This window comes from Oncorhynchus nerka, linkage group LG20 (genome assembly GCF_034236695.1).
Source record: "Oncorhynchus nerka isolate Pitt River linkage group LG20, Oner_Uvic_2.0, whole genome shotgun sequence".
Taxonomy (NCBI): Eukaryota; Metazoa; Chordata; class Actinopteri; order Salmoniformes; family Salmonidae; genus Oncorhynchus; species Oncorhynchus nerka.
In genome coordinates this window covers 82,034,125-82,060,835 of record NC_088415.1, presented here as the reverse complement: position 1 = coordinate 82,060,835, position 26,711 = coordinate 82,034,125, and the positions used below count along the sequence as shown (strand labels likewise).

At 42.3% G+C, this 26,711-nt stretch overlaps 1 protein-coding gene and 1 pseudogene across 2 annotated transcripts in view; both read left to right on the top strand.

Annotated features, from left to right (window-relative positions):
• LOC115103246 (microtubule-associated serine/threonine-protein kinase 3-like) overlaps positions 1-19,645 on the top strand; it is a 44,242-nt gene extending 24,597 nt beyond the window's left edge. Inside the window, exons 13-27 of one of the 2 annotated variants that reach the window (XM_029624061.2) lie at positions 642-850; positions 1,215-1,353; positions 1,841-1,973; positions 2,729-2,894; positions 3,954-4,055; positions 5,103-5,225; positions 7,437-7,558; positions 8,328-8,509; positions 9,016-9,137; positions 9,374-9,565; positions 9,907-10,133; positions 10,569-10,691; positions 11,436-11,572; positions 11,878-12,065; positions 15,952-19,645. In XM_029624061.2, coding sequence (XP_029479921.1) covers positions 642-850; positions 1,215-1,353; positions 1,841-1,973; positions 2,729-2,894; positions 3,954-4,055; positions 5,103-5,225; positions 7,437-7,558; positions 8,328-8,509; positions 9,016-9,137; positions 9,374-9,565; positions 9,907-10,133; positions 10,569-10,691; positions 11,436-11,572; positions 11,878-12,065; positions 15,952-16,760 — 2,974 coding nt within the window. In that variant the 3' untranslated portion in view covers positions 16,761-19,645. Of the gene's footprint in view, positions 1-641; positions 851-1,214; positions 1,354-1,840; positions 1,974-2,728; positions 2,895-3,953; positions 4,056-5,102; positions 5,226-7,436; positions 7,559-8,327; positions 8,510-9,015; positions 9,138-9,373; positions 9,566-9,906; positions 10,134-10,568; positions 10,692-11,435; positions 11,573-11,877; positions 12,066-13,160; positions 13,857-15,951 lie in introns of those variants that run through there. The other variant, XM_065005865.1, reaches the window with a different exon arrangement.
• Positions 19,646-21,283: 1,638 nt separating this feature from the next.
• The window catches only part of LOC115103245 (phosphatidylinositol 3-kinase regulatory subunit gamma-like), a 49,329-nt pseudogene continuing 43,901 nt past the window's right edge, over positions 21,284-26,711 (top strand).

Here is a 26,711-nt window from a genome sequence, read left to right as displayed (position 1 = left end):
TTTGAGGAAATGTGAGTGTGCTGAACACGGAAGTGAAACTGAAAGTGAATGTCTTGAATGTGTGGTGCCATACAGTTTGCTAAAATGGCAGTTTAACATTTCTTCAACAAATGTCACGCCAATGTTTATGACACACTGCTCAAATGCCTGTCCAAATATTGTTAGTGCTGTGAGGACAAATTGCGCCATATTATGTACACCGGTCAAATCGTCTCAGATCTCCACAGTGCCTAGGGGGTAGGGACTAGAGTTTGTTTCTGGAGAGAGATTGGGTTTTACTAGTCTTCGTGAAGACTGATTCCTCTCTTTCATTTGCACTGATCTGGAAACAAAATATGGCAAAAGCAATATGATAGATGCTTACTGATCATGCTCTCTCACATCAGTGCAGAAGAGTTAACTTAATACTGTTATTAAGAAGCAACCTGTCTCTGTCTGTCTCTCGCTCGCTCTCTGGCTCTTGCTGGCTCTCTGGCTCTCGCTGGCTCTCTGGCTCTCACTCGCTGGCTCTCTGGCTCTCGCTCTCTGGCTCTCTGGCTCGCTCTCTGGCTCTGGCTCTCTCTCTCTGGCTCTGGCTCTCTCTCTCTCTGGCTCTGACTCTCTCTCTGGCTCTCTCTCTCTCTCCTTTCCCATGGTCCCAGTGCTGTGTTCCTGGTGAGGCACAGGGAGACCCGGCAGCGTTTTGCCATGAAGAAGATCAACCGGCAGAATCTGATGCTGAGGAACCAGATCCAGCAGGTGTTTGTGGAGCGGGACATCCTGACCTTTGCTGAGAACCCCTTTGTGGTCTCCATGTTCTGCTCCTTCGAGACGAGACGCCACCTCTGCATGGTCATGGAGTATGTAGAAGGTAGGTTCTTACTTAAGATATACAGTTCGAAAAGTATTCAGACCCCTTCCCCTTTTCCACATTTTGTTACGTCTGCTAAATGACTTAAATGTAAATGTTACAACCTTATTCTAAAATGTATAAAATATTTTTTTCCCTCAATCTACACACAGTACCCCATAATGACAAAGCGAAAGCAGCTTTTTAGAAGTGTTTTCAAATGTATATAAAAATGAAATACCTTATTTACATAAGTATTCAGACCCTTTGCTATGAGGCTCAAAATTGAGCTCAGGTGCATCAAGTCGCAGTAGCACATAAATCAAAGTAGGCTCTCCTGCGTGTTGCTGTCAGCCTTTTCCAGTCTATTGGCTATCTTCCTCAGGTGGGGACTGTGCCAACCTGTTGAAGAACATTGGCCCGCTGCCAGTGGACATGACCCGGATGTACTTTGCGGAGACTGTCTTGGCACTGGAGTACCTCCACAACTACGGCATCGTACACAGAGACCTCAAACCTGACAAGTCAGTGTGAAACCTAACTACCGCACAGGAGGCTGGTGGCACCTTAATTGTGGAGGAGGGGCTTGTGGTAATGTCTGGAGTGCAATAGGTGGAATGGTATCAAATACATCAAACACGGTTTCTATGTGTTTGACACCATTCCATTCACTCCGTTCCAGCCAGTATTATGAGCCGTTCTCCCCTCAGCAGCCTTCAAATCAAATCAAAATTTGTCACGTGCGCCAAATACAACAGGTGTAGACCTTACAGTGAAATGCTTACTTACAGGTTCTAACCAATAGCGCAGAGAAAAAAAAGTGTGTGTGTGGCCTATATATTATTTCAAAGTGGCCATTTGAAGAGGTGGGGCTGGTTATAGGTGTGTATACAGCGTATTCCATACATTCTGGACGTTCTTTGCACAAAGGCTTTTTCGCCATTGTTCACTGTCCAGCTTTCGGTTTGTTCGACGGTCAATTATTTCTAATGTATTTTTCTTCCGGCGTAGTTTACTGATCACGTCCATGGGCCACATCAAGCTGACTGACTTTGGCCTGTCCAAGATCGGCCTGATGAACATGACCACCAACCTGTATGAGGGACACATTGAGAAGGACACAAGGGAGTTTATAGACAAACAGGTGAGCTCTCTATCTCTCTCTGTTCCATCTCTCTCTGTCCTCTCCATGTCTCTCTCTGTCCTCTTTCTCCATTTCTCTCTCTGTCCTCTCTCTCTCCGTTCTCTCTCTCTCTCTCTCCATCTCTCTCCCTCTATCCATCTCTCTCTCTCTGTGCTCTTTCTCTCCATCTCTCCATCTCTATCTGTTCTCTTTCTCTCCATCTCTATCTGTTCTCTTTCTCTCCATCTCTCTCTCTCTGTGTGTTCTTTCTCTCCATCTCTCTCTCTCTGTGTGTTCTTTCTTTCCATCTCTCTCTCTCTGTGTGTTCTTTCTTTCCATCTCTCTCTCTCTGTGTGTTCTTTCTTTCCATCTCTCTCTCTCTGTGTGTTCTTTCTTTCCATCTCTCTCTCTCTGTGTGTTCTTTCTTTCCATCTCTCTCTCTCTGTGTGTTCTTTCTTTCCATCTCTCTCTCTGTGTGTTCTTTCTCTCCATCTCTCTCTCTGTGTTCTTTCTCTCCATCTCTCTCTCTGTGTTCTTTCTCTCCATCTCTCTCTCTCTCCTCCTTCTCTCCATTTATTTTTTTATATATTTTTTCACTTACTGTTGTTTTTTATTCTCTCTCCTTGATCAGATTTTTTTTCTCTCTCTCTCTTTCTTTGTCTCTATTTGTCTCTCTCGCTTATACCTTCTCATTCTGTTTGCCTACCTGCCCTATACTCATTTTATCATCCAATGTCCATTCTTAAATCCTCCCTTCTTCTGGTTCTCTGTCCCAGGTGTGTGGTACTCCAGAGTACATCGCCCCAGAGGTGATCCTGAGGCAGGGCTATGGGAAGCCGGTGGACTGGTGGGCTATGGGCATCATCCTCTATGAGTTCCTGGTGGGCTGCGTGCCTTTCTTCGGGGAAACGCCCGAACAGCTCTTCGGACAAGTGGTCAATGGTGAGAGTCATCTCATTAATGGGTTGTGTTAGCATTTAGTCTAATTTAACCAGGCTATGTTTATTATTGTTTTAATCATTCACTTTGGTTTATCCAGGCTTGGGTAACGTGGCTCTGGCTGGATCCAGTAAATATGCATTACAGAGTTAGAAAAGCTAGAGGGTGCACCTCTTATATTTGGCCATTGATTGCCACTTTTGCATGGTGCTCGCTGTCTTTTTGACCCAAGCACCCCCTCTACCTTGTCTGACTCTGTGATAGGCACACAGTCCCAGGTGTCTTTCAATAATCTAGTCACCAATGTCAAGAAGAACGTCTCGTCACCAATGTTAAGAAGAACGTCTCGTCACCAATGTCAAGAAGAACGTCTCGTCACCAGTGTCAAGAAGAACGTCTCGTCACCAGTGTCAAGAAGAACGTCTCGTCACCAGTGTCAAGAAGAACGTCTCGTCACCAGTGTCAAGAAGAACGTCTCGTCACCAGTGTCAAGAAGAACGTCTCGTCACCAGTGTCAAGAAGAACGTCTCGTCACCAGTGTCAAGAAGAACGTCTCGTCACCAATGTCAAGAAGAACGTCTCGTCACCAATGTCAAGAAGAACGTCTCGTCACCAGTGTCAAGAAGAACGTCTCGTCACCAGTGTCAAGAAGAACGTCTCGTCACCAGTGTCAAGAAGAACGTCTCGTCACCAGTGTCAAGAAGACCGTCTCGTCACCAGTGTCAAGAAGACCGTCTCGTCACCAGTGTCAAGAAGACCGTCTCGTCACCAGTGTCAAGAAGACCGTCTCGTCACCAGTGTCAAGAAGACCGTCTCGTCACCAGTGTCAAGAAGACCGTCTCGTCACCAGTGTCAAGAAGACCGTCTCGTCACCAGTGTCAAGAAGACCGTCTCGTCACCAGTGTCAAGAAGAACGTCTCGTCACCAGTGTCAAGAAGAACGTCTCGTCACCAGTGTCACAATTCACAACTACCAATCTGTTTGAATTATTGCCAAATGTTTCATGTTGTATTGTGTGTAATTGAGATGAAATTGTATTCCAAAACGTGTTTTATTTCACAGATGACATTATCTGGCCTGAGGGGGAGGACACCCTGCCTGCTGATGCCCAGGACCTGATCACCAGGCTGCTGAGACAAAGCCCCCTAGACCGCCTCGGGACTGGTGGGTGTCTTCTTTATTGCCTTTATAAAAATACATGTATTTATTTTGGGTATGATGTCAGTACAGTATTATGTTAGGACACTTTAGAAGTATCTGATTGAACAAGTCACTTCTTGGATACATTTTTGGGACTTTTGAATAAGTTATCACAAGATAGTTCTATTTAGGGACATGACCAATATCATTGCCACAGATCAATAAATACACACAGTACAATTTTACATTTTTAACTAGGCAGCAAGTCGGTTAAGAACAAATTCTTATTTACAATGACGGCCTACCCCGGCCAAACCCGGACGACGCTGGGCCAATTGTGCTCCGCCCTATGGGACTCCCAATCACGGCCGGATGTGATTCAGCCTGGATTCAAACCAGGGTCTGTAGTGTCGCCGCTAACACTGATATGTAGTGCCTTAGACCGCTGCGCCACTCGGGAGCCCCTTCAGATTACTGAAACGGTTCAATGTCATAATAGTTGTTTTAATCACCAAGTTGGTTTGATGAGATTAACCAAATATGCACAACCTAAAGTAATGTGGGTTTGACTACACTGAGTGTACAAAACATTATGAACACCTGCTCTATTCATAACATAGGTGAATCTGACCAGGTGAATCCAGGTGAAGGCCCCTTACTGATGTCACTTGTTGAATCCACTTCAGTGAAGTGCCTTTAAACAGGGTATAGTAGTAGGTGCCAGGTGCACCGGTTTGAGTGTGTCAAGAACTGCAGCGTTGCTGAGTTTTTCACGCTCAACAGTTTCCCATGGGTATTAAGAATGGTCCACCATCCAAAGGACATCCAGCCAACTTGACACAACTGTGGGAGGCATTAGAGTCAACATGGGCCAGCATCTCTGTGGAACGCTTTTGACACCTTGTGGAGTCCGTGCCCCAATAAATTGAGGCTGTTCTGAGGGCAAAAGGGGAGGGGGTGCCACTCAATATTAGGAAGGTGTTCCTAATGTTTAGTATATTCAGTTGATCATATTGATGAATAGTTTGATCAAATCAATGATACAATCATGTATCCCCATGTTACTCCCAGGGGGAACACCAGAGGTCAAGATGCACATGTTCTTTGTGGGTCTGGACTGGAACGGACTGCTACGGCAGAAAGCTGAGTTTATCCCTCAACTGGAGACTGAGGACGACACCAGTTACTTTGACAGTAGGTGGCGAGCTTTACCACTCTCATTGGGAGTATTTTAAATGTGGTTGTTTTAAAAGTTGGTCCTAACCTCAGATCTAGGGTCAGAATTCCTTACCCACCAGCCCAATCTTAATCATATGGGGTGATAAAATATCCGACCCAGGGTCAGGGCCAATTTAACCTAATCTGTGTAGTATGCTGCTGCTCCTTTCTTGACTTGTATTTAGGGTATATTACTGTTACCTTTTCATAGTTTAAAATACTGGAATATTATGGTATTTTCATAACATTATAAAATATGTAAATTAAGATTTTAAACAATAAAATATGATGATTTTAAAATAGAAAAACTAAACTGTAAAACTGTACCCTAAATATAATCCATCAATTTAGTGAATATTGTTTGTGTTTAATATGAGTTTCAGCATTAAATGTCCTTTATATTTTTTACATGCCATGTCAATATGTCTTTGTTGTAAATATTTTGGCGCCAAACTGGTGGCAGACGTGAAAAAAGTAAATTGTTGGAAGAGTTGCGGAGTTAATTGACAATGTCATTTTTTATTTTAGGCTATTTTTTCTTGAGGGTGTATCATCTTGAAACTCATGGACGATATCGACACAGATTAAGATTTTTATTTTATATGAATACATTTTTAAAGTATAAATTACCAAAGTTACCATGGATTGCCATAGAGTACCTGTTAACTTCTTGCGTCGAGCCATCCTGGATCCGGTATCGTGACTACAGCCTCAAGCTCATTACCATAACGCAACGTTAACTATTCATGAAAATCGCAAATGAAATGAAATTAATCTATTTGCTCTCAAGCTTAGCCTTTTGTTAACAACACTGTCATCTCAGATTTTCAAAATATGCTTCTCAACCATTGCAAAACAAGCATTTGTGTAACAGTATTGATAGCTAACGTAGCATTTAGCGTAGCATTTAGCGTTAGCATTCAGCAGGCAACATTTTCACAAAAACCAGAAAAAGCATTCAAATAAAATCATTTACCTTTGAAGAACTTCAGATGTTTTCAATGAGGAGACTCTCAGATAGCAAATGTTCAGTTTTTCCTGAAAGATTATTTGTTTAGGACAAATCGCTCCGTTTTCTGCGTCACGTTTGGCTACGAAAAAAAACCTGTATCCAAGCTCATTAGCATAACACAACGTTAACTATTCATGACAATCGCAAATGAAATGAAATTAATCTATTTGCTCTCAAGCTTAGCCTTTTGTTAACAACACTGTCATCTCAGATTTTCAAAATATGCTTTTGAACCATAGCTAAACAAGCATTTGTGTAACAGTATTAGTATTAGCCTAGCATAGTATTATGCCTCTCTTTCACCATGCAACATTTTCCACAAAAACCAGAAAAGAATTCAAATAAAATCATTTACCTTTGAAGAACTTCAGATGTTTTCAATGAGGAAACTCTGTTAGATAGCAAATGTTCCGTTTTTACAAAAAATATTATTTGTGTCGACTAATCGCTCCGTTTTGTTCATCACGTTTGGGTAAGGAAAAAAAAAAAAAGTCATTAAAACGCGAACTTTTTTCCAAATTAACTCCATAATATCGACAGAAACATGGCAAACCGATGTTTAGAATCAATCCTCAAGGTGTTTTTCACATATCTATCGACGATAAAATCCATCGTGCCAGTTTACTTTCTCTTCTGAAGAAATGGAACACGCATGGACCTACAGATTACGCACACAGGACACTGGGCGGGACACCAGGTAAATGTAGTCTCTTATGGTCAATCTTCCAATGATATGCCTACAAACACGTCACAATGCTGCAGACACCTCGGGGAATAGAGAGAAAGCGCAGGCTCATTCCTGGCGCATTCACAGCCATATAAGGAGACATTGGAACACAGCGCCTTCAGAATCTGGGGCATTTCCTGTATGAAACTTCATCTTGGTTTCGCCTGTTGCATTAGTTCTGGGGCACTCACCGATAATATCTTTGCAGTTTTGGAGACGTCAGAGTTTTGTCTTTCCAAGGCTGTCAATTCCATGCATAGTCGAGCATCTTTTCGTGACAAAATATTGCGCTTAAAACGGGCACGTCTTTTTATCCAATAATGACACAGCGCCCCCATAGGTTGAAGAGGTTAATTACCAAAGTTACAAAAGATTCTGGTAACTTTTGTAAATTACTGGTAGTTTTGCAACCCTACTTGTACTAATGTGTGTCTCTGTTACTCTTCAGCCCGGTCTGAGCGGTACAGCCACCTGGATTCGGAAGAAGATGATGATGATGATGAGACCTGTGATGAAGATACGTCCCTGGAGCTCAAGCAGTTCTCCTCCGTGGCACATCGCTTTAGCAAGGTGGGAAATGATGCAACATGTATTCATATCGTTCAGATGTATTCTCTTCAGTTTATTAGGTTCACCTATCTAGTACTGGGTCGTCCCTGTTGCCTCCAGAACAGCCTACATTTTTAGGGGCATGGTGTTCAACCGTTGCTCAATTGGTATCAACGGACTGAACATGTGCCAGGATAACACCCCCCACACCAGTACACCATCACCACCAGCCTGTACTGTTGACACCAGGCAGGATGGACTCATGCTGCTTACGCAAAATCCTGACTCTGCCATAAGCATGACGCAACAGGAACTGGCAATTTTTTTCCACTCCTTAATTGTCCAGTGTTGGTGATCGTGTGCCTACTGGAGCCGCTTCTTCTTGTTTATAGCTGATAGGAGGGTAGCTCTCCAGGAACAGGGTTGGAGTGAATATCTATAGGACGGTAGCTCTCTAGTAACAGGGTTGGAGTGTGAACCTACAGGATGGTAGCTCTCCAGTAACAGGGTTGGAGTGTGAACCTACAGGATGGTAGCTCTCCAGGAACAGGGTTGGAGTGTGAACCTACAGGATGGTAGCTCTCAAGGAACACGGTTGGAGAGCCCTGCTCTACACTATACATTGGTTGTTTTGTCAAATAAAGTGAAATTAGACTAACTATAATAATTTTAGCAACCAGGATATGCAGGAGGGATTTCTGCATATTGCACCCTTAAAAAGCATGCTTGTCATTTCACTGAGCTTTTTTGTGACCTTTTCTCTGACCCCTGACTTCTTTGTGGCCCCCAGGTGTACAGCAGCACGGAGCACCTGTCCACGTCAATGCCATCCAATCAGAGCCTGTCGTCGTCAGACCGCAGCCACAGTGAGGAGAAGGAGGAGAGGTGCGAGGGGAAGGGTGTCCTCTCCCCAGGAGAGGGACACAAACATGTGGCCAGTGGGGACCGGAGGACGGAGGGCCACAGAGGAAGGTGAGCGACAGAAAAAGGGCCTCAGACTACACTATGTTTGGTATGTAGTTGTGAGACAAGTTTAGCTCTAGCTAAAACATCGACAGAATTCTGCTACATTTGCCTTTTATACACCTAGAAAAAAGGGTTCCAAAGGGGTTCTTTGGCTGTCCCCATAGGATAATCTTTTTTTGGTTCCAGGTAGAACCCTTTTGGGTTCCATATAGAACCTTCTGTGGAAAGGATTCTACCTGGAACCAAAAACGGTTATCCTATGGGGACAGCCAAAGAACCCTTTTAGGTTTTAGATAAGCACCTTTTTTCTAACAGTGTGTGGTTATAAGGGAGAAATCACACTGAAGTCCATCTATTGAATATATACACACATTTCAGTTAAATGTGAGTTAGTGGGTAGAAAGTGTCGTTCTTGAATCCCTTGTAACATAACCAGATCACAACTACCCTTTCTCTAAGTGTGCCCTGTCCTGTCCTTGTTAACTTCATTCTGTTCTCCTCCTGTCCTCTAGCCTGCGTCCCAGGGCCGCCTCCAGTTCGTCCCAGTCAGAGAGGAGTGCCAGTCCGCTGGTGATGAACAGCACCCAGAGCCTGGACACCATGCCACGCTTCGCCATCGCAGCTGAGGAAGAGGGTGAGTTTAGATTGCACTGGTTCACACACACAATTGTGTTTAGGCCTATACACACAGACACACTGTTATATGCGTAAAGTAAACACCCACACAGATTTTGTGTATATATACACACAGGCTATTTGTACTGGGCTTACATTACTAAAAGAGAAGAATGCCCACACTCTAGCGTGCACTGTTAGGCATTCACTTACCCCCCCACCCCTCTTTCTCTTTCTATCCCCCTCCTCTCTCAGACGGGGTAGTGTCCAACTTGCGGCGTATCCGTCTCCGTAGTAACAGCACAGGCACGCGGCCCTCCTACAGGCGTGGGGCGTCCCGCCGCATCGGGCACCAGCTGGACACCCCCGAGAAGCCCAAACCCCCAGCGGCCTGCAAGGTCCCCAAGTCAGCTTCCATCTCAGGCCTGTCCCTCATCATCACCCCAGGTAAATTAAACCACCAGAGCTAGCTAGCATGTACCAATATTCTCAGATGTTAAGAGAGGTCAAGTCTCAAACAGGACCGTATTCCTGGTAACATACATTTCTGTGGATTGCTTTTGGCCAGAGCTGTGGCTAAAAGTTGCCATTTATATGGGCCAAGCATTTGAGATGCAGCCACTGACTCTATTCAGAGGTTAGCATAATGCTAACAACAACAACACCACTGTATTGTGTATGTAGCCTACAATGCCCTGTAACCTATATGATTGATATGCTTGTATTGACTTTGTTAAATTCCCCAAGAAATTCCGCAATCCTAACGTGTTCTCTCTCCATTCACCCAGACACCACGGACGGTCTCTCCAGCAGCCCCAAGTCATCGCTGTCCCTATCCTCCAACCCCTCGTCCCGGGACTCGTCCCCCAGCCGGGGAGACCTGTCCCTCAGCATCACCAGCCTGCGCCCCCCCGTGGTCATCCACAGCTCTGGGAAGAGGTTCGGCTTCGCCCTGCGTGCCATCCGCGTCTACATGGGGGACTTGGACGTCTACACCGTGCACCACATGGTCTGGGTAAGTGTTCTTTCAACAGAATTAAATAGATCACTAGACAACATAACTCCAGGATGGCCATCTTGATCAGGGACATTTTTATGGAACAGGCCACCCAAGTATGTATCTCTATGGTTCCTAGTACTGCTGCAGTATTGGGACTTAGTTTTACTGTCTGGTTGAACTATCTGTGTGGTCTGGTATTGGTTTGTGTTGTTTAGTTATTTTATTATGTGTAATATTTGTTTAAAACAACACTTGTTCTTTCACATACCAAATATCTGGCTGGTTTTAATCCACTGGTATTATTGTTAGCTCGCGTCCCAGTCTGTTACGTTTCTTCTTTAGCTAATATATTATTTAGTCTTGTTTTAAATTTTGTTTCTGATAGCATCAATACATGCCGAAGCAGTCAGGGCTACATTCTGGTTGGTTATTCTTCATGTGTTCCTGTAGTGTGTGGAGGAGGGCACTCCGGCCCACGAGGCGGGCCTGAGGGCTGGTGACCTCATCACCCACGTGAATGGGGAGTCGGTTCAGGGGCTGGTGCACACTGAGGTGGTGGAGCTGCTTCTCAAGGTGAGACCCACTGGAAGAGGACCATCACGCTTTCCTGATACTCCTTCCTCTCTTTGTTTGGTCTCTGTCTCTCTCTCTGTCTCTCTCTCTGTCTCTCTCTCTGTCTCTCTCTCTGTCTCTCTCTCCCGCTCTCTCTCTGTCTCTCTCTCTCGCTCTCTGTCTGTCTCTCTATGTCTGTCTCTCTCTGTCTGTCTCTCTCTCTCTGTCTCTCTCTCTCTGTCTCTTTCTCTCTGTCTCTCTCTGGCTCTCTGTCTCTCTCTCTCTCTCTGTCTCTCTCTCTGTCTCTCTCTCTGTCTCTCTCTCTGTCTCTCTCTCTCTGTCTCTCTCTCTCTGTCTCTCTGTCCTTCCTATTTACCTACCTTCCTTCATTCCTTGCTACCTTCTGATATAAACAGTATGACTACATTTTGTCCCCAAAAATGACAAAGGAAACAAGACGGGAGGATATAGCCGTTTAACGTTTCAGCACAAGGCCTTTCTCAAGACCAGTCTCCCTAAAAAGAAACCCCAAGAAATTCCTCAGTCCTTATATTGTCCCTGTCCAGATTAACAACACTGCAGTCGTCCCTGTCGTCCAACCTCTGTGACAGGTGGCCATATTAGACCTTGTTACTTTCACCTGTGCAATCCTGTTACAAATCAGTGATCACCGTTCTATAAGCAGGAAATATATATTCCATATGCAATCTCTATCCTACATAGAACATTTGGTGCCCAGTAAACCAATCGCCATTCTATTCCCAGAGTGGCAGCAAGGTGACGCTGCAAACCACAGCCCTGGAGAACACCTCCATCAAGGTGGGCCCAGCCAGGAAAACCAGCTACAAGAGCAAGATGGCCCGACGCAGCAAGAAGAGCAAGAGGAAAGACGGCCAGGACGGGTAAGAGCAGAGGATTACAGGGCTCTCCATTTATATGAGGAACAGTTACTCCAGTCACCGCTACTGTAGCACCTGCAATCTGGGTGTCATGGCAGATAAGACAAAAAGCTCTCCTCTATTGGGTGCCATTTGTAAGAAATATGAATTCTGTGCCACAGAATGCAAACATTGCCATGTTTTGCGTTCACATAATCAAATATCAGAGTATTATAAAAAATAATCTAATACTCAATCGGCCTAATAACCGATTGCTGAAACCCTGTATACCCACAGCCTTTACATTGAATCTCATTTCTCTCCTGTAGTAGACGACGTAGCATCTGGAAGAAGCTGTCCAAGCACACTCCTCCTCCCATGCAGAGCAGTCGCAGTTTCTCCTCCGGCTTCCAACATTCAGTCTCCTCCAGTGACAGCTTGTCTGGCTCCCCCACCCAGAGCCTCTCGCCTGGGCCCTCCACACCCTGCCGCTCCCCCGCCCCCGACCAGTCTGGAGGTGAGTTGCTAGCTAGCCTCTTTATTGGATCGAAACTGGGCTTCCATTTTGTGCCGTGCATAATTTTGTGTTGGTAAGTGGGCATTTGACAATGTTTCAACCCTTGTGGTAGACCAAGTAAATTTGTATTTGAGGAAACGTGTGTTATACCAAAACTTTGGATTTAATGGCATACAGTACCAGTCAAATGTTTGGACACACCTACTCATTCAAGGGTTTTTCTTTATTTCTACATTGTAGGATAATAGTGAAGACATCAAAACTATAACAAATCAAAATATATTTTATATTTGTGATTCTTCAAGGCAGCCATCCTTTGCCTGGATGACAGCTTTGCACACTCTTGGCATTCTCTCAACCAGCTTCATGAGGTAGTCACCTGGAATGCATTTAAATTAACAGATTGTGCCTTGTTAAAAGTTAATTTGTGGGTTAGAGCCAATCAGTTAGGACTGGTATAAAGAAGATGGGCTTATTTGGTAAAAGACCAAGTCCATTTTATGGCAAGAACAGCTCAAATAAGCAAAGCGAAACGACCGTCCATCATTACTTGTAAGACATGAAGATCAGTCGATCTGGAACATTTCAAGAACTTTGAAAGTTTTGTCAAGTGCAGTCGTAAAAACAATCAAGCGCTATGATGAAGCTGGCTCTCATGAGGACCGCAACAGGAAAGGGAGACCCAGAGTTACCTCTGCTGCAGAGGAACATTCATTAGAGTTACCAGCCTCAGAAATTGCAGCCCAAATAAATGCTTCACAGAGTTCAAGTAACAGACCCATCTCAGTATTAACTGTTCAAAGGAGATTGCGTGAATCAGGCCTTCGTGGTTGAACTGCTGCAAAGAAACCACTACTAAAGGACACCAATAAGAAGAAGAGACTTGCTTGGGCCAAGAAACACGAGCAATGGACATTAGGCCGATGGAAATCTGTCCTTTGGTCTGATGAGTCCAAATATGAGATTTTTGGTTCCAACCGCTGTGTCTTTGTGAGACGCAGAGTAGGATGATCTCTGCAAGTGTGGTTCCCACTGTGAAGCATGGAGGAGGTGTCTGGCTTGTGCTTAGTGGGACTATCATTTGTTTTTCAACAGGACAATGACACAACACACCTCCAGGCTGTGTAAGGGCTATTTGACCAAGAAGGAGAGTGATGGAGTACTGCATCAGGTGACCTGGCCTCCACAATCACCTGACCTCAACCCAATTGAGATGGTTTGGGATGAGTTGGACTGCAGCGTGAAGGAAAAGCAGCCAACAAGTAGGGCTGGACGAAATACTGTATTTTACTATATACCGGTATTTATGCACGGACCAGTTTGGGATTTTACTTGACCTTCTATAACGGTATTTTAATGTTTGGTCTGTTAAATGTGATACCCCGTGTATAACGTCAATTTTTATTGTTTACTGCGCTACTTGAGTCATCCCTCTCTGCTCTCTCTCGCTTTCCACACAGACCTAGCCCCACCCCCTGTCACTCAAGGAGCGCATTTGTTGTTGTTTGACCACGAGACACGTTCATTCAGTCTGCATGGTCAATGCAGCACATGCAACAATGTTGATGACAACGGTGTTGTTTCCACTTTGAAATTAATATAAATCCACAAGTGTTATATAATTACAATATTAGTTTGTGTTTCTTACATCTGCAAACGGCTAGTTTGTATTTTCTTTGCAAGTTAAGCTAAATCGTTGTAACGACCCTGGATTTATAAGCGCATCGTGTTATACATCGTGTTAGCCACTAATGCTAATCGCTGAGTCAGAGCAAACGTAGCTAGCTAATACAGCCTGATACCAATAAGGGTGGAGGCAACAGTATCTTCTAAATAAAAGAGGAATAGGCGAAGCATGAATATGTTGGCTATATGAATAAAGATGTAATGTAGCCAAAGATTATAGGGTCCCCTAGGAAACACTGAACATCACTTTGGTTCCTACCCTGTTACAATAACTCATCCATGGCATTTTCATTCGTTGTCATGTCAGACAACACTATTCAAAGTGCCCACTATTATATTTATATTCTAACTATATAATTATAATAAACAATCTTTTTCTATGATTCCAAAAGTTCACCCAAGTGTTTTGATCTAAATCACAATTGCAACATTTGGTTTAAAATAAGGCCTAGTATTCCCCCCCCCCCCCCATATCGTAGCAGTGTGGAAATGATCTCAAATGAGTGCAGGAAGTGCAGAAATGTATGGAAATGCAGGAAATTATTTTAGGTTGAAGTTGAATTGAATAGTATAAAACAATCAGACTGGAGAAAGACCCATTGAAATAATTTAGAATATACATTTCCATTCAAAAGTTTGGGGTCACTTAGAAGTGTTCTTGTTTTTGAAAGAAAAGCAAGGCAGAGTTGCAAAGAAAAAGCCTTATCTCAGACTGGCCAATAAAAAGAAAAGCTTAAGATGGGCAAAAGAACACAGACACTGGACAGAGGAACTCTGCCTAGAAGCCAGCATCCCGGAGTTGCCTCTTCACTTTTGACGTTGAGACTGGTCTTTTGCGGGTACTATTTAAGGAAGCTGCCAGTTGAGGTCTTGTGAGGCGTCTGTTTCTCAAACTAGACACATTAATGTACTTGTCCTCTTGCTCAGTTGTGCACCGGGGCCTTCCACTCCTCTTTCTATTCTGGTTAGAGACAGTTTGTGCTCTTCTGTGAAGGGAGCAGTACACAGCGTTGTGTGAGATCTTCAGTTTCTTGGCAATTTCTCACATGGAATAGCCTTCATTTCTCAGAACAAGAATAGACTGACGAGTTTCAGAGGAAAGGTCTTTGTTTCTGGCCATTTTGAGCCTGTAATCGAACCCACAAATTCTGTTGCTCCAGATACTCAACTAGTCTAAAGAAGGCCAGTTGTATTGCTTCTTTAATCAGAAGAACAGTTTTCAGCTGTGCTAACATTTTCTAATGATCAATTAGCCTTTAAAAAATGATAACCTTGAATTAGCTAACACAACGTGCCATTGGAACACAGGAGTGATGGTTGCTGATAATGGGCCTCTGTACGCCTATGTAGTCATTCCATAAAAAAATCTGCCGTTTCCAGCTACAAGAGTCATTTACAACATTAACAATGTCTACACAGTATTTCTGATCAATTTGATGTTATTTTAATGGACAATTTTTTTTGCTTTTCTTTAAAAAACAAGGACATTTCTAAGTGACCCCAAACTTTTGAACGGTAGTGTATGTGTTGCCACCCTAGGGTCACGCACTACTCATAAAGCAAATGTAGAACTTTTATTAATCAATAACATAAAATGACATAAAAATTAGAAAAATACCATGATATGATATTTTGGCCATATCACCCAGCCCTACCAACAAGTGCTCAGCATATGTGGGAACTCCTTCAAGACTGTTGGAAAAGCATTCCAGATGACACTGGTTGAGAGAATGCCAAGAGTGTGCAAAGCTGTCAAAGGCAAAGACTTGCTACTTTGAAAAATATCACGTATAAAATATATTTAGATTTAACACTTTTTGGTTACTATATGATTCCATATATGTTATTTCATAGTTTAATGTCTTCACTATTATTCTACAATGTAGAAAATAGTTTTTTTTTTAAATAAAGAAAAACCCTGGAATGAGTAGGTGTGTCCAAACTTTTGACTGGTACTGTATATACACTACCATGCAAAAGTTTGGGGTCACTTAGAAATGTCCATGTTTTGAAAGAAAATCACTTTTTTTCTCCATAAAAATAACATTTCTGTACTGCATGTCATACAGAAAAAGTTTAGGATAACGTTAATTCTAGCTATTATTAAACCGTTATCAGCACTAAAGTGAGAATGTTTGTTTGATTTCTGCAATTACAAAGCAAAGGCTTATCGACATCATGTTCTTCTGTTCTCTCTCAGACTCCAACTCCCCCCAGAGCTCCTCTCCCTGCTCCAGCTCTCCCAACTCCCCCGTCCCCCAGGCCCGTCCCAGCTCCCTCCACGTCCTGGGCCGCTACACCAAGGCAGGTCGCTGCAAGTCTACCAGCAGCATCCCCCCCTCCCCGCTGGCCTGTATCCCCCCTCCACAGCCCCTCTCCCCCCAGTGCTCTCCGTCCTCCCTCCCCAGCCTTTCAAAGGGCCTCTATGGCTTCCACGGCAAGACCCTGTCCCCTCCTACCATCGCCCGCCATTCTGTGCGCCCCCGCAGCGCCGAGCCGCCCCGCTCGCCCCTCCTCAAGAGGGTGCAGTCGGCTGAGAAGCTCTCAGGGGTGTACCACGGCGACAAGAAGGCCTACGCCACCCGCCGACACACCATGGAGATGCCCCTGTCGGAGGGGGAGGGGCTAGAGGACCTGGAGGATACCGCCACAGGGTTTGTCTGTGTGGGAGAACAACATGGCCGCCAGGGACTTTATCTGGGCGGTCAGAGAAGCCACAGGGAGTCGGCCAGCAGCGACCACCGCTCCAATGAAGTGGTAGTGATGAGGAAACTGGCCCTGTCTGAGAGGAGGGACTCCTTTAAGAAGCAGGAGGCGGTGCAGGAGGTGAGCTTTGACGACCCGGAGGAAAAGGAGGCCCAAAGCCCTGCGCTCCCCATCAGGCAGCCGCGTTTCAAGGCGTCGTGGATCAACTCGGCTCAGTCCGACTGGAGTCTGGAGGTGGCAGGGCGAGGAGCACAGGGTACAGCAGCGCAGAAATCCAAGCCAAAGGAGAAGGAGGGGTATTAGCCTAGCGTTGCTCCAATAAGGTGAAAGGTCTAGGTAGAGTCACACCCTAGACTAAGGTTACATACTCTCTGACCGGCTACTGTACCGTATATGAAGGGCTTGCATGTTTATCCGCGAGAATATACTCAAGCCTGAGCCAATTGAGGCAACTGGAGGGAGAGTACAACAAAAAGAAGACTTGACACGATTGAGTTACAGTATGCATCTTACCACACTCGAAACTGTTGAGCCAAAATTGGTTTAATCCCTCCCACCTTTGGTTTTAGGTTCACTGTAGCACCTGTAACATTTTTGTACTTTGTAAATACATACTTTTTTTATGAAATAACCTATTTATTACTTTTTATGTTCATTTTATTTGTTTCGGGCTAAATATAACTTCATTTATTGGCCCTTATTTGTGACAATGTCACAAATTTGATGCGCCCATTCTGTTATGTGAATGGATAGAGACACGAGGAAACTCCAAGTTAATTAACTAAATTAAGAACAAAGATTTGGATGTGGCTTATAGATGCAGACAGCCGATGAATAAAATGTTTTCTCCAATATCTGTTAAATTCGTTAACATTCTATTAGTATTCCAAAATTATTTCATGACATGAAATATGGCTGCTGATTTTGCCTGATCAAAATAGGCCTTTCAAACATACGTTGAATGTTTATGTACTTAGTGTGTCCAAGCCCTTTAATTCAGTGCCGTCTTTAACACACTAGAACAATAATGTGGTAGTAATGAGTCATGGTCACAGGGAAAGTGAAATAGTGCCCCCGTGCCAAAGCATGGATTTCTCATAAGAGCCCTTCTAAATAAGAGTACATAGGAAGCTTCAGGATTGAGCCCTGCTGCCAAGCCCTGTCAATCATTCCAGTGATGTCATCAAATGGATAAACTCCACCGATTTCTTCCATTGGTTTAAATCACAAAATGATTGACGGGACACAAAATAAAGGACGCTTCGTTCTGTCATTGCTACCTTTTTGATACTAGATTGTTTGTGATCCTGCAATTCCATACTGACCTGCTTGTTGAAGCAAGCTACCCTACAATGTAATCTAGCGGTTGAGTGTATTTGCACAGGTTAGGCGTTTTCCCTTAACACTGTTCTCATCCTTTTTCAGAACTCTTGTTTTCCTTTTGCATTTTAAGAATTGTGCAGTGTATGTAGGATCTGGCTCCCTGTGCTGTTTAATGTCAGATGTGTACTGTATGTGAACTTTTTTCATCTTCACTGTTAAATGGGGCAATCTGCAGTTGCCCCATCCATGTTTGGACTTAATTATATGTACCCATTGATTCTTGATGATTATAATTTATAAAAGCCTCATGAGCTTCGTTCAACAGTCGTTCCCCATCAGAACCCAAAATATAAATTTGTTTTTCTCCAGTGGTTGTAAACAAAGTAAATGTAAACAAACCCTGTAAAGCCTCAAAACATGGTTAAAACTATATATTTTTTTGATATCATGAATTTTAGTGGTTGCATTTCTCTAGCCCATTCCTCAGCTTTTTACTAAAACAGTGGCGGGGAGAGGAGTATGCTTTGTTATTGTTTCAACTGCTGATTGGCTCTTTAAATAATTTTTAAAAAATGTACCCCTTTTTTCCTCCCCAATTTCGATCTTCTCACGGCCGGTTGTAACAAAGCCTGGGATCAAACCTGTAGTGACACCTCAAGCACTGTGATGCAGTGCCTTAGACTGCTGCGCCACTCGAGAGGCCCCCTTTAAATGATTCTGAACAACTACTGACAGGGATCAGCAGGATTCCAACTGAAGGACAAAGAAATGAAACTGTGTTTTGTATATTTTGATATGGAAGCAGTCTTGTTGCGTTGCTGATACGCCTATGCTGTTTACGAACACCATAACTAACCTAAACGGAAGTTGGCAATCAAGAACAACAGACTTGATAGAATGGTGAGAGATTTGAAGATGAGATGTAGGCAATGGTTTGGCTGTCAACATTGTATACTGTCATTGTTTTCTTCTGCAACTATAGAATGAACAACCAAAATTATTCCACTCGTGGTTATATCAGATAAACTGTTATATTAGGATGAACTGTCTTACTGTATGTCAGATGATGTTAGGAACACGTGTTTCACAGTTGGCTGGGGATATGGGAATATTGACCAAGTTGTCACCAACTAATACTTGAACAACTGGAACAAGACAGGATAACAGAAGGTCAGAAATCTAAAACGTATCTACTTTTTAAAATTGATATACTTTATTAGTACTTGAAATAAATAAGTGTGATTTTTGTGAGGGTATAATAAAATAGGGCATTCAATTCAAAATGGATTTCCCAGATCTTGATGTTGTCAAAGTGTGGTCCCTTTATTGGAAATAATACTGTGTCCTCATGCTAGACATTTTTTCACTGAACTGGATAACTAGTCGTTATATTAGTCCGATGTTGTTTTCATGGTCTTGCTTGCTAGAGAATTGATCTGATTCTTTGATTGCAAATATATGACCCATTCTGCACTTTTACACTGTTTAATGTAACGCAAGAAGAAAAGACACTGGTTCTGAATGCACCCAAATTAGTGTGTAGTTTTACATAATTGAAATGTATTCATTTAGTGGTCTTTGATTCAACTTCAATAATAAAACGGGTGAAAGCCTGAGGTGCACGCAGAATATAACCAACTGATTACAACTACCTTCTCATATTTTTTTCCTGATGTATGATAAATGGGATATCTGTAATGGTCAATTGTAATCCATAAACATAATTAATGTTTGTTTTGTCTTACCTTGGTGGCCCTCAAACTTCATTGTATATTTCCCAAACTGGTTTCTGGTGAAAGTTGGTGTGAAATTCATTTTCTCTCAATTGTCTAACTGTTTGAAATAAATGAATGGCAGAAGAATAATATGAAGTGTACAGTTCTTTTTGGGACTTACATCTTACAACATGTTGGAGAAGCACATTCACAACACTAACAACTATAGAGGCTTCTTGTGATCAAATGCATATTTCTCTATTCAAAACATATATATAGTCTGTAACAATAAGTCTTCAAATCTGAAGGCCAGGTACATTATTTTATGTATCCTTTATTTAACTAGGCAAGTCAGTTAAGAACAAATTCTTATTTACAATAATGGCCTACCCTGGCCAAACCTTCCCTTAAACCGGACGATGCTGGGAAAATTGTGCGCAGCCCCTATGAGACTCCTGACCATGGCCAGGTGTGATACAGCCCAGAAACAAACCAGGGCCTGTAGTGATTCCTCTAGCACTGAGATGCAGTGCCTTAGACCGCTGTGCCACTCGGGAGCAAAAATAAGTTTAACAAACCATACAGCTATGCACAAGGACTACTTTTAACAATTTACACAAAACATTTTACAAAAACATTTACTGGATGAACTGTGCAGGTGTAAAGTTTGGTAACATAATTTAGACAAAATCTCCCACTGTTTTTTGTGTCCACGTTTGACCAAAATTGTTAAATATATGCTCCGATATAAGATTTAACGATTACAGAAAGAATGAGGTGTCAGCTATGACATGACACATTGACTTTGAAGAAATCTATTTTGGTTATTGAACAACAGTAAGTGAAGTGGATCTATACCCAGTAACGGAATTTCATCATGGGTCCCTGATCTGTATTGCACAGAAATGCATGGATATGAATGTCATTCTCTACATGGTGATGTATCTTAAATAGGTACACAAAGGTATAAATATGCAATATCCTAATTTGCATATTCTGGTATTATTCTAAAGACGGGCTATTATTTTAATGAGCTCTGCCCTCAAACAAGACATTTGGTTGGTCCGGACCAAATCTGAACCAATCATAGACATCTATATTTCACAAGTTTGGACATCAAAGTACAGCACAGTAGAGCTCAGAAGAGTACAGTACAGTACAGTAGAGTAGGATACAGTAGAGTATAGTATATTTCGAAACATTACAGTACAATACATTATACTGTACTTAACTCTAGTGTACTCTACTGTAGTGAACTATACTCTACTTTGCTTTACTGTACTGTCCAAACTTGTGGTCTGTGCCTACTACGATTTCCCATTGTAGCCAAATCAATAGCAGAAATTCTGTTACAGATTTTACTGACATTCCATTAACGATTTGGATTCAATCACTTAATAATTAATAAACAAAATAGATATCAGTAAAAACACCAACTACTTGTTATCCAACTCATTATCCTCCCTCCTCATGAGGGATGGAAATTAGAAATATATGTTTTCTAAGAACTCTTTTCCAACTGACCAAAAATCTAAGCCTTCTCTTATTCTTATTTTAAAAAAAATGAAAAATCGTTGATAAATAGATATATGCCTTAATTTAAAAAATAAAAGGACTCTTAGCTTTCATTTGACACCCAATTTGACATGATCCTATAAACTTCACAGGTTGGTGCTCATGGGTCCTTTACATGGAAATGGCCATATGCTTCCTGTCCTGCAATGATTCGTGCTTTTCCGACTGGGTTCGTTTTTTCCCGTGCTGTTCATATTAGTTCCCACGCACCCTCCTTTTCTACGCGGTGCTGTGCTGGAAAATGGCTGTGTAGGGAGCTGAGAGTCATGTGCAGCAAAAGAAAGAAAGGGAGAAAGAAAGAAACCGGACTAGAAGTAATCAAAGGAGGTGGACGACTTTAAAGTATTGAGGGAAAGAACAGGTGAAAGATAAGGAAACTCGCTGTCTGCATTTCGACGTGTTAAAGTGCCGCCACAGCGAGATATTTGGAAGAAGTATCTGCGTCTGCGGGTGAGTTTTTCCTAAGTTGGTGCACATTTCCAGTGCTATAGCCTCTGAACGGGAAAATGGTGGAAGATCTTCAACTAGGTGCCCTACGCACACAAGGCAGTACGAACTTGCACAGGTCTATAAACTTGTCGAGGACACTGCAACAAGTCGTTTTCTTTAAACTACGCTAAATGTTAAAATAATACCTAGTTAGTTGCATAATGTCTGCCACTTGCAGTACTAACGTGCGCCTCTCTATTGACATCTAAAAATCTACCAAGTCGAGCTAGCTAGCTACTGTAACCATATTTTCCAGAGTTCCCAAACGGCACGTGAATGTTACACTATTTTGTTAGCTACATTTTTACTCAATGTAGCAACATTGTGTTTAACAGATTAAATAATGGCAAAGGTTGCGAATTTCTCGAACACGTCATCTGCAAGTTCATGTGCGAGTTTTACTTGCTACATTGTTGCAACATGGGCAACTTTGCTGTAGTTGACAGCACCCCTATATTTTGGACCATTCGAATATTGTTATTACACAGTTAGTGCGCTTTGTTGTTTAACAGTTAAGCGTATTCTGCACATGTGCATTGGTTTAGGATACTGCCAAAGTTATATCTCCAGATTTGTCTTGGATTGATTCCAAAACTTCACCAATGTCTGTGGTAACAATGCCTGTTCACGTGTCTGTTCAGTCGCTATTGCTGTGTAATAATTGATGTAAATTCAGTGTAATGTAGTTTTTGTTTGTTTGTTGTATTAACTCGTTAGCTTCTTTGTGCATTGTACTTAGGGTTAGGGTAATGTATGGTTTGTAGGGTTGCTTATGTAAAGGCTAGCGATGAATAACTATTACACTGTATTACCCCCCCCCCCCCCCCCCCCAACTTAGAAATATAAGAGAAACAACTAGCCTACATATGAACACTAATGTTGAATAGACTTCGAGTTAGGACATCCTCGAACGTCTATCGTATCTCTTTTTCAAAACATAGGAACAACTTGAGGTGTGTTGAGAGGTGGTACGGCATGCCAATTTTATCCAGTTTAACTTTTCATCATTAGCTTTTTACAATTTTTCTGAACATGTATTGTTTTTTGTTTGACATACTTTTTAATGTGAAACATTTGAGTCTCAGTGTCACTCCATTACCTTGGAATTGCTCATGTATATTTCTATTTCTTTATTTCATAAAATATGAACTATTTGTAAAAATGTTAAGTGGGCCTGTGTAATTTCCGCTAGGCTATATCGTGGTTACAGTAAAACACGTCGGGCGTATTAACACAATGTGTCAAATTTACAATATCTGTAGCAAGTGTTTTACAGAGATTTTGCCGTATCGACGTTAAAAGCTAGCCAGCTCCAGCTTCAGCCAAACAAAGCAACCCATATTTGAGAAGTTCAGGACCACTTCATGGTGGAATTATGTTTCACTACTTTACTTACTTAGGACAAAAAGGTATTACAAAATTGTTCGAAAGTTGCAATGATTATATACCAAAATATCTTGGCTTGCAGATACTCTTAACAACCCTGCAGCTTATTCCTGGTGATACAACCTCATAGAAATGAACAGTATTTGTATGACTCGTGACCCCGCAAAGAATACAAATGGTGTATTTGAGTTTCTAGTTATATTAATCTTGATTTAAAATGAAGAAAAATCTAAGTTTATTGGTTGCGTACACAGTTAAGCAGATGTTATAGCGGGTGCAGAAAAATGCTTGTCATTAGCTCCTAACAGTGTGGCAAAATGTTTGTCACTAGCTCCTAACAGTGTGGCAAAATGCTTGTCATTGGCTCTTAACGGTGTGTCAAAATGCTTGTCATATTAGCTCCTAACTGTGTGGCAAAATGCTTGTCATATTAGCTCCTAGCGGTGTGGCAAAATGCTTGTCATTAGCTCCTAGCGGTGTGGCAAAATGCTTGTCACTAGCTCCTAACAGTGTGGCAAAATGCTTGTCATTAGCTCCTAACTCTGTGGCAAAATGCTTGTCATTAGCTCCTAACAGTGTGGCAAAATGCTTGTCATTAGCTCCTAACAGTGTGGCAAAATGCTTGTCACTAGCTCCTAACGGTGTGGCAAAATGCTTGTCACTAGCTCCTAACGGTGTGGCAAAATGCTTGTCACTAGCTCCTAACGGTGTGGCAAAATGCTTGTCACTAGCTCTAACGGTGTGGCAAAATGCTTGTCACTAGCTCCTAACGGTGTGGCAAAATGCTTGTCACTAGCTCCTAACGGTGTGGCAAAAATGTCAAAAAAATAATAATAAAAGACAAGAAATTAAGATCTCGCTGTTTGAGTGGCTGGTGCCTCTGATGCTGTAAAGGAACCTTCTGTTTTGAATTTAATAAATTTGTCATCCATGTTTTGATAAATCAGTTATCTGTTAATTTTAATGGTCCATTCCTAGTAATTGTAAAATATATCTTACCTAATATTGCAGCACCAGACATTAATTGTATCAGTATAATCCGTTTTTTCATAAATATATTTGTTTTATTATCATACTGCATACATTTCAATGTCCTCCTCAAAAAACCGAGTCAGTCTTTGAGGATGCAAAGTGCAATGTAAAAAAGGTGGAGTTGTTTGGGTCAGGAGCTTGATCACTGCCTAGATACATTTTCTAATATTAGAACATTTCCTTGATTTGCCCAAGCTTCTCTGGTGACTCCGGAGCACATGGCCAAACAGCAGCCAATGGGAGGCCAGGCTTAGTTTCCCTCTCTCTAGCAACAGTGAGTTTCTTGCCTTTTATTCATGAATAATTGTTTTGTGGTCTCCCTCAGCCGTTTGGGCTCTCCTGATAAGTGTGCCGTTTCTTGACTGAATAAAAGTGAGGAAAAAAGGATGGCTCCATTGACGACAAGCCTGCAAGCTGCTGCCTTGAAATGGAGGCTTTTTTTCAATGTGCAGGACTGTAACAGGGATGATTCTCCTTTCAACTCGTATTAGTTGCAGCATTTATATTGCTGTGGGGGGGAAATGCTGAATCGGGACTACCAAAGCGTGCAGGACGATTGCAGCTTTCTTCTGCAAGGTTGTGAATATAAACAAACAAAAAATGGCGAAGTGGAATGGACTTTTTTTGGCGGGTGAGGGCGGGGGGAGGCGGAGAGAGGGGTGGGGGGTGTTTGGTGGTGTGAGGATTGCGGGCTGTGGTTGGGTATGCCAGTGCCACGTGTCTACCCTGGCACCTCTTTTCTCGACACGGAGGATGTCGGACAGAGAGCCTTGGTGAGTCTGTGCAGTTCCTCTCTCCTCAGAAGTGGGGTGAGTAGTGTTGCCCAATGGTACGGCCTGTAATCATGATAACTATTTAGCGTTTTATAGCGGTGATATTGGAACTCAGAGATGATCACGAGAATGTTTGCTTGCTTTTTGAATGGGGGGGTTGTGTGAGGTTCGAGTGCACGTATACCCGGATTTGAAGATGCGCCACTGAGAAGTGTACAGTTCGAATTTTGGCTTATTTAGATTTTAGCAGCAACTTATCATATCCAGTCAAAAACAAACCTATTGGACGAGCATGTCATAAGCGACATCACAAAGAGTAGTGATTTGGACGTTTCGAGAGATGCTCCAAAAAACTCTGGGGGCTTCTAAGCTCTTATGTCCCGAGTCACAAGCCCAACCCCTCCATTACATATCTATCTCTGATTTCCTTTTGGTCATCACTTCACCCACAGAGGGGGAAAAGGAGACTTCATCTCGCCTTACTTTGTGGGAACAAACACTAGTTTGAAAGCCTAATCTCTCTCTCTGAGGCGCAGTTGCCATTTTGATGGTCAACTTGGTGTCTTTTTTTATTTGGTCGCTTCACTCCTCTTGCTGAAGCTACAGTAAAAACAAAGGTAATGTCTTTGACCGTGCATACAGTAGTCTTCGTGTTTTCCAATTCTCCTACTGTGGCTCTGACTTAAGCGACAAAATCGATTGAGAAGAGACAGTCCTATTAATGAGAAGTAACCTCTCAAAACTGTCAGATTATGATTTTGTCACTGAACTGGTCTTGAATAGTTTATTAGGCCTAGGTGACATCTCAAAAACAATGATGTAATGAGTCTACATAGCCATTGAGGACCTTTTTGACTAACATTTATATAGCAAACTTGTATGAATGTGAATGATTTTATGGGAGAGATGTTTTTCTGCAATGAATCATGTTCGATTATAAGAGCAAGGAGCGTTTTGCATCGAAAGGACTTTCTTTCAATATTGTTGTATTGAAGGGTTTTGACATGATTAGGCTACTTTTTGAGAAGCCTGACAAAATATTTCTGGAGCAACAGAACAGTCTTATGTGAGACATAATACCCCAATTTCCCTTTATAGAAAATGGTCTTAATGAAACCGCATTCTTTAATTCAGATGCTTTAGAACTGTAAGGCTGGTCATATTTTTCTGTGTTTCAAACATTGCTATTGCATGTATTTATCTGTATAATCCCATTCAGAGCATCAGGGAATGGTTGAGAACTGTAGTATAGTATATGCGACTTTTAATCAAAATAGAGATTTGAAAATGTGATGCAGTATGACTTGGGGAGTCTGTGGTACATTATGACGCAGTAGCATCATCCTAACCAAGATTGCACAAACGCATAGCACTGCCACAGTTCGCCATTTTCATGCTTTGTGGCCGTGACACAAGGATGCTTCGATTATTGTAGGCGACTACTTATATAGTATATATATAATCTCACACACACATGCATACACAGTACCAGACAAAAGTTTGGACACACCTACTCATTCAAGGGTTTTTCTTAATGTTTTACTATTTTCTACATTGTAGAATAATAGGGGAGATATCAAAACTATGAAATAACACATATGGGATCATGTAGTAACCAAAGAAGTGTTAAACAAATACAAATTTATTTAGATTTTGGGTTCTTCAAAGTAGCCACCTTTTTCATTGATGACAACTTCATAAGGAATTATTTTCCAACAGTCTTGAAGGAGTTCCCACATATTCTGAGCACTTGTTAGCTGCTTTTCCTTCACTCTGCGGCCCAACTCATCCCAAACCATCTCAATTGGGTTGAGGTCAGGTGATTGTGGAGGCCAGGTCATCTGATGCAGCACTCCATCACTCTCCTTGGTCAAAAGAGAAACAACAGTCCATCATTACTTTAAGACATGAAGGTGTAGACATTGTTAATGTTGTAAATGACTCTTGTAGCTGGAAACGGC